The sequence below is a fragment of the Eretmochelys imbricata genome, chromosome 2 (genome assembly GCF_965152235.1).
Source record: "Eretmochelys imbricata isolate rEreImb1 chromosome 2, rEreImb1.hap1, whole genome shotgun sequence".
NCBI classification, from domain to species: Eukaryota; Metazoa; Chordata; order Testudines; family Cheloniidae; genus Eretmochelys; species Eretmochelys imbricata.
The window spans coordinates 147,966,349-147,978,920 of NC_135573.1; the positions used below are offsets into that span (position 1 = coordinate 147,966,349).

Here is a 12,572-nt window from a genome sequence, read left to right on the forward strand (position 1 = left end):
GTGCTAACCTTTATGGATAAATACCATGAAAGCAGTGTATTAGGTGTAGTGAGTTTGTCAGGTCTGAGACAGTTGCCAGTAAAGAACAGTGAACCCTTTATAGTTGACACCTATGCGCTTCGTTTATATATCCAAGGATACATTCACTCTTTTTGCCACACTATCACACTATTCAGCTCAGAGGATGAGAAAATAAACATCTGGCAGATGTTAGCCACACATACTGCACAAAAGTGCTCAGATATTAGGGTGATGAGCATGGTATAAGAACCTGAATAGAACAGTTGCTTGTCCACTATGACTCCTAAATCCTGTTCAGAATCTCTGATTTCCAGGATATAGTCCTTCATTTTGTAGGTGTGTCCTGCATTCTTTGATCTTAGGCGCATGGGCTTTCCTTTGGCTGACTTAAAATGCATTTTGTTTCAATTGGCCCACCCTACCAAAAGACCCAGATCACTTTCTATAGTTGCAACATCATTATTTACCACCCTGCCAATCTTTGTTATCTGCAAATTTTAATCAGCAGTGATGTTACATTTACTTTCAGATAACTGATGAAAATATTGACTAGTGTCAGGCATAGATCTGAGCCCTTTTAAAATACTGACACAGCATTTGTTTTCTTGCCTTCTGGAACTTCCCTACTATTTCAAGATCTACTAAAAAATCATCAGTGAGCCAAAGAGTTCTTTGGCCAACTGTTTTAAAACTCCAGGGTGCAAGTTATGTGCCCTTTCTGATTTTTAAAATGTTTAACTTCACTAGATGCTCTTTAACATCCTCCACAGTTATTGCTGAAATAGAAAAGTATATGATATAACTAGATCACTCAGCTTTTTTCCCAAATACAGAACAAATATGTATGTACATGTTTGTACATTTATTATATTTGACAATTTTAACATTTTCATCAGTGTTCGGATTCCTTTCCCACCATACATTTTTAAAAATTTCTTCTTGTTGTAATATGGGGACTTTGTCTGTTAGCAACCCCTTGCAGTGGGATGAGGAGCTACAACATCCCAACTCCATCACCCTTATGCCGCCACATTTGATTCCCTGTTTGTCAAGACCTTGTTATGACCCAGCGATGTGGCCAGGTTCTTAATAGTCTCTGCCCTCCAGGATAATGGAGAGTCAGAAGCCCCATGGCTTTAGTGGGGCTAGACAGCCCTAGGTCTCCTCGGTTTAGAGATTTCTTCTCAAGAGTCCTTGGCTGGAAAAGGTAGAAGAGCCCAGACCCACGCACTCCACTCAGTGTTCCAACTCAGGGACCTTGTTTAGGGCAGCCAGAACTAATAATTTTCTATCCCTTCCTGCTCTATAAGCTATTTATTACCTCTCCTTCTCTATAGGCTCCCCCAGCCTCTTGCCCTGGGCCCTGCTTCTCCCCCTTCAGAGCATTGGCTTCTCTGGTAGCTTCTCCCCAGTCTACTGGAGGGATCATATCACTGCAATTCTTCTGCATCTCTGGCAGTTTCTATTCTCCTCAGAAATTCCCCCCCTAACTGAGGTCCTTTTATCATGCCTGGGTGCTTCCCTGCCTAATTAACTACATCCCAGTTACTTGGTGAGTTAACTACTCCCAAGTGAACATGAGCTGCCCCATTTCCCACTGTGGAGCCTGTCAGAGGGCCACCTACCCACTAACATTGTTTTTAACCCTACCGGTCATGAATTCTTTCATTGATACCTTTAGCTTTCCTTTATGAAGTGTTTGCATTTCTTAACTTCTAATGCATTCTTCATTATTAACATCCCCTTTTTTATTATCTTTTTACTTTTTATTGCTGCTTTCTTTTCTCTGCAATTAGTACACCTTTTTAACTGATAAAGCCTTGTTATGTGATTGTAGCTTTTTGGTGCCGCTAGTATATTTTAATATTTTTAAACACATTGATTCAAGAGACATGGAAAAATAAACACACTTTTCTCCAAAAAACAGAAAACAGTGAAGGTTAAATACAATTTTCATACACCACAATTGGTGGCATTAGCAAGACAATACTGAAGTAGCTTGATTTCATAGATACTCAGTTATTACTGTGGCGAGCACCATAGAAATACATATACATAAGTAGGGAGAAAAAAGTATTAATCAAAGTTTAATATGTCCATGTAAAGTGTCACTCAGAAAAACTTATAAAATAGAAGATTTTTACTACAATAAAAACTAAGACATTTCAGAATCCCTACATAATGGGCCTTCAAATTATGCTGATTTATTGGAATATTTTGGCATTCACTTCCATTTTTCAGCACACTTAAGTAGGACCACAATTCATGAAATATGAGAACAAAGAAAAAGACAACTGAAAATTTGAAAGGAAGTCTAATACTCACATTCATTGCAATTGTTTCAGCTGAACATTCTCAAAAATCCCCGTGTATGGCTTGATGCAGCCACCCAGATATTTTTCTCTCTCTCCTTGGCTTTTGGAGGACTCATAGCATTCTCAAGCTACAACTCACCAAAGTAAGTATGGCTATGACTTTCACAGATTAGATTTCAAAGTAGCAGTCATGTTAGTCTGTATCCACAAAAAGAAAGCTGTAGCTCACGAAAGCTTATGCTCAAATAAATTTGTTAGTCTCTAAGGTGCCACAAGTACTCCTTTTCTTTTTGCAGATACAGACTAACCATTTGTTGCATATTATTATATTCTTCAAATTGTCAAAACCAGCATTTATTTGTGATACTTGTAAAGTATCTTATCAAACTTTGACCTTCCAATGGCTAAACTATGTTCACACTAAATTGTGTATTTTAAATAGATTAGAAGATGGTAAGAAAAAATTACTAATTTTAAACCTGAAGGGAAAAAAAGATGACAATTTCCCAAATATCACTATTTGCAAGAATATTATTTCTTATTGAAACTGAGCATAGTTTTATTTCAGGACTTACATTTTGTGATTTTTCTATGGGTAAAATTTATATCTATATCTATACACACACACACACACACACACACACACACACACACACACACACACACACACACGAGAGCTGTCGACTAATCGCAGTTAACTCATACGATTAACTCAAAAAAATTAATTGTGCTTAAAAAATGTCTGGTAATTAATCACAGTTTTAATCACATTAATAAATTTCAATTGGTATTCTATTGTTTAATAAACATTTTTGGATGTTTTTCTACATTTTAAAATATATTGATTTCAATTACAACAGAATACAAAGTGTACACTGCTCACTTTATATTATTTTTATTACAAATATTTGCACTGTAAAAATGATAAACAAAAGAAACAGTATTTTTCAATTCACCTCATGCATGTACTGTAGTGCAATCTCTTTATCGTGAAAGTGCAACTTACAAATGTAGATTTTTTTTTTTGTTCCATAACTGCACTCAAACAAAACAATGCAAAACTTTAGAGCCTACAAGTCCACTCACTCCTACTTCTTGTTCAGCCAATCGCTAAGACAAACAAGTTTGTTTACATTTACAGGAGATAATGCTGCCCTCTTCTTGTTTACAATGTCACCAGAAAGTGAGAACAGGTGTTCGCATGAGACTTTTGTAGCTGGCATTGCAAAGTATTTACGTGCCAGATATGCTAAACATTCATATGCCCCTTCATGCTTCAGCCACCATTCCCAGAGGACATGCTTCCATGATGATGCTCATTAAAAGAATAATGCGTTAATTAAATTTGTGACCGAACTCCTTGGGGGAGAATTGTATGTCTCATTGACATTGTATGTCAATTGTCTGCCATATATTTCATATTATAGTAATTTCAGATGATGACTCAGCAGATATTCATTTTAAGAACACTTTTGCTGCAGATTTGACAAAACGCAAAGAAGGTACCAATGTGAAATTTCTATATAGCTACAGCACTTGACCCAAGGTTTAAGAATCTGAAGTGTCTTCCAAGAGCTGATAAGGACGAGGCATGGAGTATGCTTTCAGAAGTCTTAAAAGAGCAACACTCCAATGCGGAAACTACAGAACCTGAACCACCAAAAAAGAAAATCAACCTTCTGCCGATGGCATCTGACTCAAATGATGAAAATGAACATGCATTGGTCCGCACTGCTTCGGATTATTATCGAGCAAAACCCGTCATCAGCATGGCTGCATGTCCACTGGAATGGTGGTTGAAGCATGAAGGGACATATGAATCTTTAGCGCCTCTGGCATGTAAATACCTTGCAATGCTGGCTACAACAATGCCATGAGAACACCTGTTCTCACTTTCAGATGACTTTGTGAACAAGAAGCAGGCAGCATTATCTCCTGCAAATGTAAACAAAGTTGTTTGCCTGAGAGATAGGACTGAATGGACTTGTAGGCACTAAAGTTTTACATTTTATTTTTGAATGCAGGGTTTTTTGGTTTTTTTTTACATAATTCTACATTTGTAAGGTAAATTTTCAGGATAAAGAGATAGCACTTTTTTTTTACAGTGCAAATATTTGTAATAAAAAATATAAAGTGAGCACTGTGCACTTTGTATTCTGTGTTGCAATTGAAATCAATATACTGGAAAATGTAGAAAACATCAAAAATATTTAAATAAATGGTATTTTATTATTAACAGTGTGATTAATCGAGCCATTAATTTTTTTAATAGTTTGACAGCCCTTATACATGTTTATCCATATTATATGGATAAACAGTCCACAGTCTAGGTCCATGAATTAAATTGTAGACTAATTACTAAAAACTAATTATTTTGCTAAAATATATATGTTGAATAAACCCTATCATGTTGTGTAAATTAATTTGTATGTGTTTTCTTTCTAGAAATGACTGTGAGAAGGATGCTGTGACAATAGCAATTGTAAATAGTATGACATCACTGTATGCCTCCATCCCAATTTTTTCTATTTTGGGATTTAAGGCAACCACTGGTTACTGGGACTGCCTGGACAGGTGGGACATCTTGGATTTTCAGATGCTATGGTGCAGCCTAAATAGATAACATGCTACTGCAGAAACATATATTCGGAGAACACATTTGTATTGAAGGGGAACAAGTTATAAATAGGAAACCTAATATAAACATTTTATGGCAATGCACATTAAAAGGTCATTATTAATAATTATCAGAGGAGGCATTAATAACATGTAAAACAAATACTAAAATACTTATTCATTATTATTATTATTATTTACTTATTTGTATTACAGTTGTGCCTGAAGGCCCCAGTCAGGGATCAGTGTTAAGTTGTGCTAGGTGCTGTACAACTATATAGTAAAATGACATTTCCTACCCCAGAGAACTCTCAGTCTTACAAAACACAAGTGGCTCTGACAACAGGTGGAAGTGGGAGGGAGAGAGAACAAGATAGCAATAATATGAGCTGTTTTTACAAAGACCTGCTTTATGTACTATGTCTGCATAGTCTGAAGGTGGAGTTTGTATTTGAGACTATAAGCCAAATTGTAATACTTAGTTTCTCCAAATATTTTCCCCATAATTTTAACAATACCCTCGTTTAACATTTTTGTTTCTATTGTGAAAACTGTATAAAACTCAACGCAATTCTCTATTAATATTTTAAATGTACATTGTACCATAAATATATACAGTACTGACTATAGCTAGGTGACTACAAAATAGATAATGGGTTCCTGCAAAAGCTTCTGTAGCTATAATCTAAAGATATCTAAACAAATTATTATACATTAAGGAAAAATGTTGAAGCATGCTTTCTCTGGCAGGAACATTATCAGTATCCTCAATGAATTTGATCTTCCGGACCAAAGCATCACAAGAGACAACTATACAATCTGGTTTGGATTCCTGAATACAACCCATCCAAAAAAAATCACTAGTCTCAAATTGAGAAGTTGTGACCTTCAAGAATTTCTTGACCAGGTATCACGCTTGCATGCTAAAAAATAACCCTTGCTCAAAAATGTTATGGACTGTGATACTTTTCATCTTCTTAACATATATGTTCCATTGCACTTGCAAAACATTGCTACAAAGAACATTGGATACCTACCAAACTGACCATATTTCTTTTGTTTCTACATTTCAGGCATCAGTATTGTTATAAAAACTTTGAGCTCAAAGTTCTCTGGCTTAGCATTCCAAGAATTCCTCTATTAACTTACACCATAACACAACTTTTTAAACTGCACCAAGGTTTTCCCATCTGGAAGCTACCATGGGCACATGATTCACCCTAATTTGGCTTATTTGAATAGCACAGGAAATACATTTGTACCAAGATTTTTTTTTAAATTAATCTTATGCTAGACCCCTAAATACATAGTTTTGCAGATCAATTCACTTATTTAGGTGTCTAAGTGCTAAGCACCTAGCAGCCCCCACTTACTTCAGTACGTAACACTTTGGAAAACCAGGTAATTTATTTAGGAGCCTAATTTACAAACTCATTTTCTTAAAATTAATAGATTCTTAGATTTTAAGGCCAGAAGGGATCATCTAAGTCTGATCTCCTTAATAACACAGGTCATAGGACTTCCCTGAATTCATTCTTGCTTCACATCCAATAGCTTGCAATTACAGGATCTCTTTTAGAAAAACATCCAATCCAAAATCTTGACCTTGGGGTTTAGAATTTGAATGAACAAGATCTGCATGTGCATTATAATGCTATATGTTTGAAAAATAAATCTTATTCATCAAAATGTGTTATCTGTTTGTGAATTCTGCAGAGTGCATCTGGAACTGGCCTTGCCTTTATTGTTTTCACTGAAGCAATTATTCTGATGCCTGGCTCACAGGGCTGGGCTGTCCTGTTTTTTGTAATGCTGTTCAGCTTGGGTCTTTCCTCTATGTTTGGAAACATTGAGGGAATTTTGACTCCTCTCTTGGAGCTTCCTGTTGTATCTAAATCTGTACCCAAGGAGGTTCTATCAGGTGAGCAGGTTATTTATAGGACTTTCTTCATTTTGTTCACAGAAGCTAGGCTCGTTACAAACTCATGAATTCTTAATAGTTTAATAAATATTTTATGGGGAATTAGTTTGCAATATTTACTCATTGCCACTTCAGAATGTAAATGAAGATATTACAATTGTGAGTTCAACTGCTTTATCAAGTCTCTTTATAGGAGACATAAGGTATAGATCAGATTGTGTTACGGCAGGAGTTGCCAGATGGTGATGTTACATAGTCCTTCACATTTTTTTCTTAGCTTGAGAGTACTGACCAGTCTTAGAAAAATTGCTTGTAGTATTGTTAGTTTTCATATGCAGTTTCCTTTTGTGGAAGCAAGCAGAATAAGAGTGTTCTCTACCTTAATCTCTCTAACGAGAGCCAATTAGTGAAGCAGAATTGCTCCCAGGGAACTGGGCATTGGAGCTGTAGCAGGTTCTGTTTGGCTTTCTTCTCTGGAGTTTAAAAGTGATTATTGGCAACTGGAAATGGATCCAAAGGACAGGGGAAAGACTGCTTTCACAGCTGGACAAGGCCTGTGGCAATTTAAAGTAATAGCTCTGGGTTTATGTAATGTCCTTGCCACCGCTGAAGCTTTTGGAGAGAGTATTGCATTCCATCTCTCTCTCTCAGCCTATTACACTTGGATCCTAGTTCATGATAAAACTTTTGAGCAGGAATGGATACATTTACAAAAGGTCTGCAATAAGGATAAGGGTGGTGATCTGAAAATGAACCTGAGGAAATGTGTGCTATTAAAAAATTACTCTGGGCACACAATTAGCGAGGAGGGGATTTTGCCCTAATGGGTCTTTACAGGAATCAGAGATTACCACAATGCAGGATTTTGACTGACAGAAAGAAAAACAAGGCAATAGAGAACTGGACAATTCTCCAGATACTCGTAGATTTACAGAGTTCTGTAAGAATCTGCACTGAAGTTCCATTTATGAGTTCTGCACAGGTTGGGTGAGAAGACCATTCCAGTGGTCATGGGAGTAGGATTTGACATTTGCACTACTAAAAAGAACATTGTGACCATCCTTGTTTTAGCACACCCAAGTTTCAAAAGCTCTTTCCCCTTTCCAGATAAAAATGACAATAAAATGGAACTACTTCTTTTCTTCTCTGGCCCAATACTACTCCTTGACCTCTACCTAATGCACAGTGAGCCCTTACCCTTATGAATACACTGTGCTACAGTGGCATACAGGCGGAGATCCTCCATTCAGAGCACCCAGCCCAACTTCAGGAGACTAGGGACTCAGAGTCCCCTTTAAAAAGAAAAAGAGGACTTGTGGCACCTTAGAGACTAACAAATTTATTTGAGCATAAGCTTTCGTGAGCTACAGCTCACTTCATCAGATACATTCCCCTTTGTACTCCCACAATCCTGGGCTGTTTTGGGGCCAGTTATGCAGTATAAATTAAGGCAGCTGAAGGCCAGTCTAAATTATGCTGGAAGCCATTTGCCCTAAGGGGTCTTTACGGAAGTCAGAGATTACCAGACTGCAGGAAAGCCCTAGCCACACCTCTCACATTGGCCACAGGCAGTTGGGGGCTATGACAAAAAACTGCCACACCTGCTCTACACTCCAGAGGATCCTCCTTCACCATACTGATTTTCCTGTTGCCAGTTATTCCAGCTTTATGGCTGCTTTGCACCATCGTACAGTATCTCTTGGCCAAAATGCCAGGGAGAATTTGGTCTGTGTATTAATTCCCCAAACAATGTAGCACTTTGAATTTAACTGTTGCTTACACTGAGATAGCAAATTATAACTCCATACAGAAGTTTGTTGGATAAAATTGTTAAAATGAGAGCAAAAATATTAACCATATCTGAACAGAGCACCCACCATGTATTCTTTATTAACAGAAATAACTTTTATTTAGGTGTAATATGCCTGGTCTCCTTCGTGACAGCTCTGTGTTTTACCCTGAGGTCTGGAAGTTACTGGCTTGAAATTTTTGACAGTTATGCCGGTTCCTTGCCTTTGCTAATCATCGCTTTCTTTGAAGTGACTGGTGTTGTCTATGTTTATGGAATTAAAAGGTAAACTGGGAACAAGTTTGGATTTTTTATTTTTAGGGCTGTCAATTAATCACAGTTAACTCAAGCAATTAATACAAAACAAATTAACTAGATTTTAAAAATCAATCATGATTAATAGCAGTTTTAATTGCACTGTTAAATAATAGATTACCCATTTAAATTTGTTTTTCAAGAATTTTCAAGTATATTGATTTCAATTACAATACAGAATACAAAGTGTTCAGTGCTCACTTTATATTATTATTTTTGTTACAAATATTTGCAGTGTAAAAAAGATAAACATATTGTGGCAGAGCTCTGACCTTGTCCCCATGTGTCCTGCACTTCCAGGTGGTTTATGCTAACCTCAGAGACTCACTGTGACCCTCTATGTAGCCCTTCTCTTTCTAGGGCCAGGGTTACAGTTTACTGAGCCCTTTTCATCATAAGCCAGCAAGGAGGTTGGTGAGAGAGCTCCTACAGTCGCTGTTGTCCCTGTGGACTTATTCCTAAACAGTTTAGCCTCCTGTCCTGACAGGGGCCGGTCTTCCCCTCCCAGGAAGTCGGTTTCTGTAGTGTCAGGTTCAGGGGAACCTGAGCCCACCCTCTACTCTGGGTTCCGGCCCAGGGATCCTAATGGCAACAGTTGTTGGCAGCCAACCTTTCATTGACAGAGTTGCTACATTTCCCTGGGTTACTTCCCCACAGCTCTCCTGCTTCTTTCTCTCTTAACGCCTTCTTCACCCTTACCTTAGGGCTCCCTTTCTAGTAGCTTGAGGGCATCTTTATTACCTAACCCTTCAACCACACATCTTCTCCCCTGGCTCCCTAGATCTCCTTAACCTGGCCAGAGTGAGCCCTTTTATAGTATCAGAGGGGCCTTAATTAGAGTCAGGTGTTCGCATTAGCTTAACGGCCTCACCTGACTCTTTGCAGGTTAATTGGAGTCAGGTGTTCTCATTAGGCTAACAGCTTCAGCTGACTCTTTGCAGGCTAATGTGTCAGCCAGGGAACAGAAACCTGTTCATTTAGGGGACAATAGATCTGACTCCTCTGCTGAACCCAACTGGCCTGGAAGAAGGAGGGAGATTAGAGCTCCTGCTGCTGGGCCTTGGGCTCCAGCTTCTTCTCTGGCTGGGCCGGACACCACCCACCCCTTCTCTGGTACCTGGTTGCTGGCTAACTGCTGGACTCCCCCACCCTTGGGTGCTGCTACTGCTCCAACTACAGCCCCTTGTGGGGGTGTGGTGGCGGTGGCCTGCTGGCCTACTCCCCGGGGGGGGGAGTGAAGGACCCCTACCCCAGCCATTGCTACTGCTGCTGTGGACACCACCACCACCACCACCACCTGTGAGGGGTCCTCTCTGCCTGCCTGGCCACTGGGCTGCTGCGTGGAGCTGCGGCTGCCTTTGCTGTCTGGGAGCTGCTGGACCCCAGAGGAGGAGGAGGGGATGCAGCCATCTGCTGCTGGGGGAGTGCGCAGGGACTCTGCAGACCACTGTGGAGGGGACCTGAAGGCTGAGTAACTTTTGAACTGTGTTCTTGTGGTGGGGGTTTTGACTGTGTTTGTGGGGACATGGGGGTGTGGCATGGAGCCTGCCCCCCAGTCCATCTGTTAGTCCCCCCCCACAACCCCCACCACCACCATTGTTGCTGCCCCCTCCACCACCCCTAGTGGACACTTATCATCTGCCATCCAACGCGGTGACCTCCGCTACTGCCACGTCCCTCGCCTCCTCCAATTCTGGGGGAGCCCCCCCAGCTGGCGGGAAGGGCCAGGGTAAGAAGAAGGGGAAGGACCCCGCTAAAAAGACCAGGCCCTCCATGGCAGGGACTGCCCCCACTGCCGTGGCCCCGCCACAGGCTGCGGCGTCCCTACCCGCTGCTCCCTCCACCAGCTCTGCAGGTGTCCCTCCCCCGGCTCCCAGGGCATAAGCCCAGGTGGTGGCAGCCCCCCCCCGCCTGTGACTATGTCATCTCTCCCATCCACCGCCTCCGCTACCATCTATAGTGGCCAGGGCCCCTTTCCCCCTATGACCAGAAAGCACGGTGTCCGTTGCCTCCTGGTGCCTGCCTCGCCCCACATGGAGACCTACGTGCGGGCATTGGCGAGGGTGGTGGGGCCCACGGTCATTGTGGTGGCCTCCAAAATGTATGGCAAGGTCGTCTTCTTCTTAGCATCGGAGGCCACCGCCCAGGAGGCGGTGGAGAAGGACCTGGTGGTGGGGAGTGTGTTCGTCCCCCTGGAGCCGCTGGATGACCTGGGCGTCCGCCTGGTCCTGACCTCCGTCCCTCCCCAATGCCGTCCTATTACCCATCCTCTCCACCCTGAGGAAACACATCTCTGTTGTGAGCCCTCTCCCACTGGGCTGCAAAGACCCCGCCCTCCATCACGTCCTCTTGTTCCCCTGGCAAGTGCGGCTTCAACTGCCGCCAGCGGCATGTGATGGAGAGGCACTTGAGGGGTCATTCTTGGTCCCCTACCAGGGGGCCCATTACCGGGTGCATTATTCCACAGGGGAGGCCCCGGTGCTACCTCTGCTGGGTGATGGGGCACACTCGCAGGGACTGCCCCTTGGCCGGGCAAGGAGGGGCATCTGGGACCTCTCAGCCCTGGCGGGGCGCCGACCCCATCATCGCTGGCACTCCTGGCTGCCCGGCACTTGGAGCCGCCCCTCCTCCTACTCAGTCCACCAGTGCTCCCGCTCAGGCCCAAGGGGTGCTTTCCCCAGTGCGCACAGACAAGTGGGAGAGCCCCACCTTTGCTGCCTGCAATCCGGCAGGGCCCCAAAAGGAGGGTGCGGCAGGGATACTGCCAAGCATGGGAGAGGGCCTGCCCCAGGGGAATCTTCCCTCCCTCATGCCGCCCCACCGCTGCCTCCCACAGTCCCTGAGCCATCGCCCCTGCCCCCCCCCCGCATGATGCCATGGAAGGCCGGGCCCTAGTCCACGGGAAGTGTGGCAAGCGGAAGGCTCAAGCTCCGCTCCTTTCCACTGATGCGGAAGCCCCCCGGAAGACCAGAAAGGGGGGCACTGATGCCGAGCCTTCTGCCTTGCCTGCAGGTGCGTTCCATCCCCCGGTACCAGCTGGGGAAGACGTGGCAGCATGGGAGGGCAGTACCGCCCTTCCATTGGAGTCATAGAATCATAGAATAACAGAGTTGGAAGGGACCACTGAAGGCCATCTAGTCCAACCCCCTGCCCAGAGCAGGACCAATCCCAACTAAATCATCCCAGCCAGGGCTTTGTCAAGCCTGACCTTAAAAACTTCTAAGGAAGGGGATTCCACCACCTCCCTAGGCAACGCATTCCAGTGTTTCACCACCCTCCTAGTGAAAAAGTGTTTCCTAATATCCAACCTAAACCTCCTCCACTGCAACTTGAGACCATTACTCCTTGTCCTGTCATCTGCTATCACTGAGAATAGTCTAGAGCCATCCTCTTTGGATCCACCTTTCAGGTAGTTAAAAGCAGCTATCAAATCCCCCCTCATTCTTCTCTTCCGCAGACTAAACAATCCCAGTTCTCTCAGCCTCTCCTCATAAGTCATGTGTTCCAGACCCCTAATCATTTTTGTTGCCCTTCACCGGACTCTCTCCAATATCTCCACATCCTTCTTGTAGTGTGGGGCCCAAAACTGGACACA

The 12,572-nt window shown here is 42.5% G+C and overlaps 1 protein-coding gene across 1 annotated transcript in view; it reads left to right on the plus strand.

The window, feature by feature from the left end:
- Nucleotides 1-12,572, plus strand: part of LOC144260525 (sodium-dependent neutral amino acid transporter B(0)AT3-like) — a 113,977-nt gene that overhangs the window by 83,865 nt on the left and 17,540 nt on the right. Inside the window, exons 6-10 of the mRNA XM_077809179.1 lie at nucleotides 2,367-2,479; nucleotides 4,782-4,910; nucleotides 5,703-5,859; nucleotides 6,669-6,873; nucleotides 8,788-8,947. Coding sequence (XP_077665305.1) covers nucleotides 2,367-2,479; nucleotides 4,782-4,910; nucleotides 5,703-5,859; nucleotides 6,669-6,873; nucleotides 8,788-8,947 — 764 coding nt within the window. The remainder of the gene's footprint in view (nucleotides 1-2,366; nucleotides 2,480-4,781; nucleotides 4,911-5,702; nucleotides 5,860-6,668; nucleotides 6,874-8,787; nucleotides 8,948-12,572) is intronic.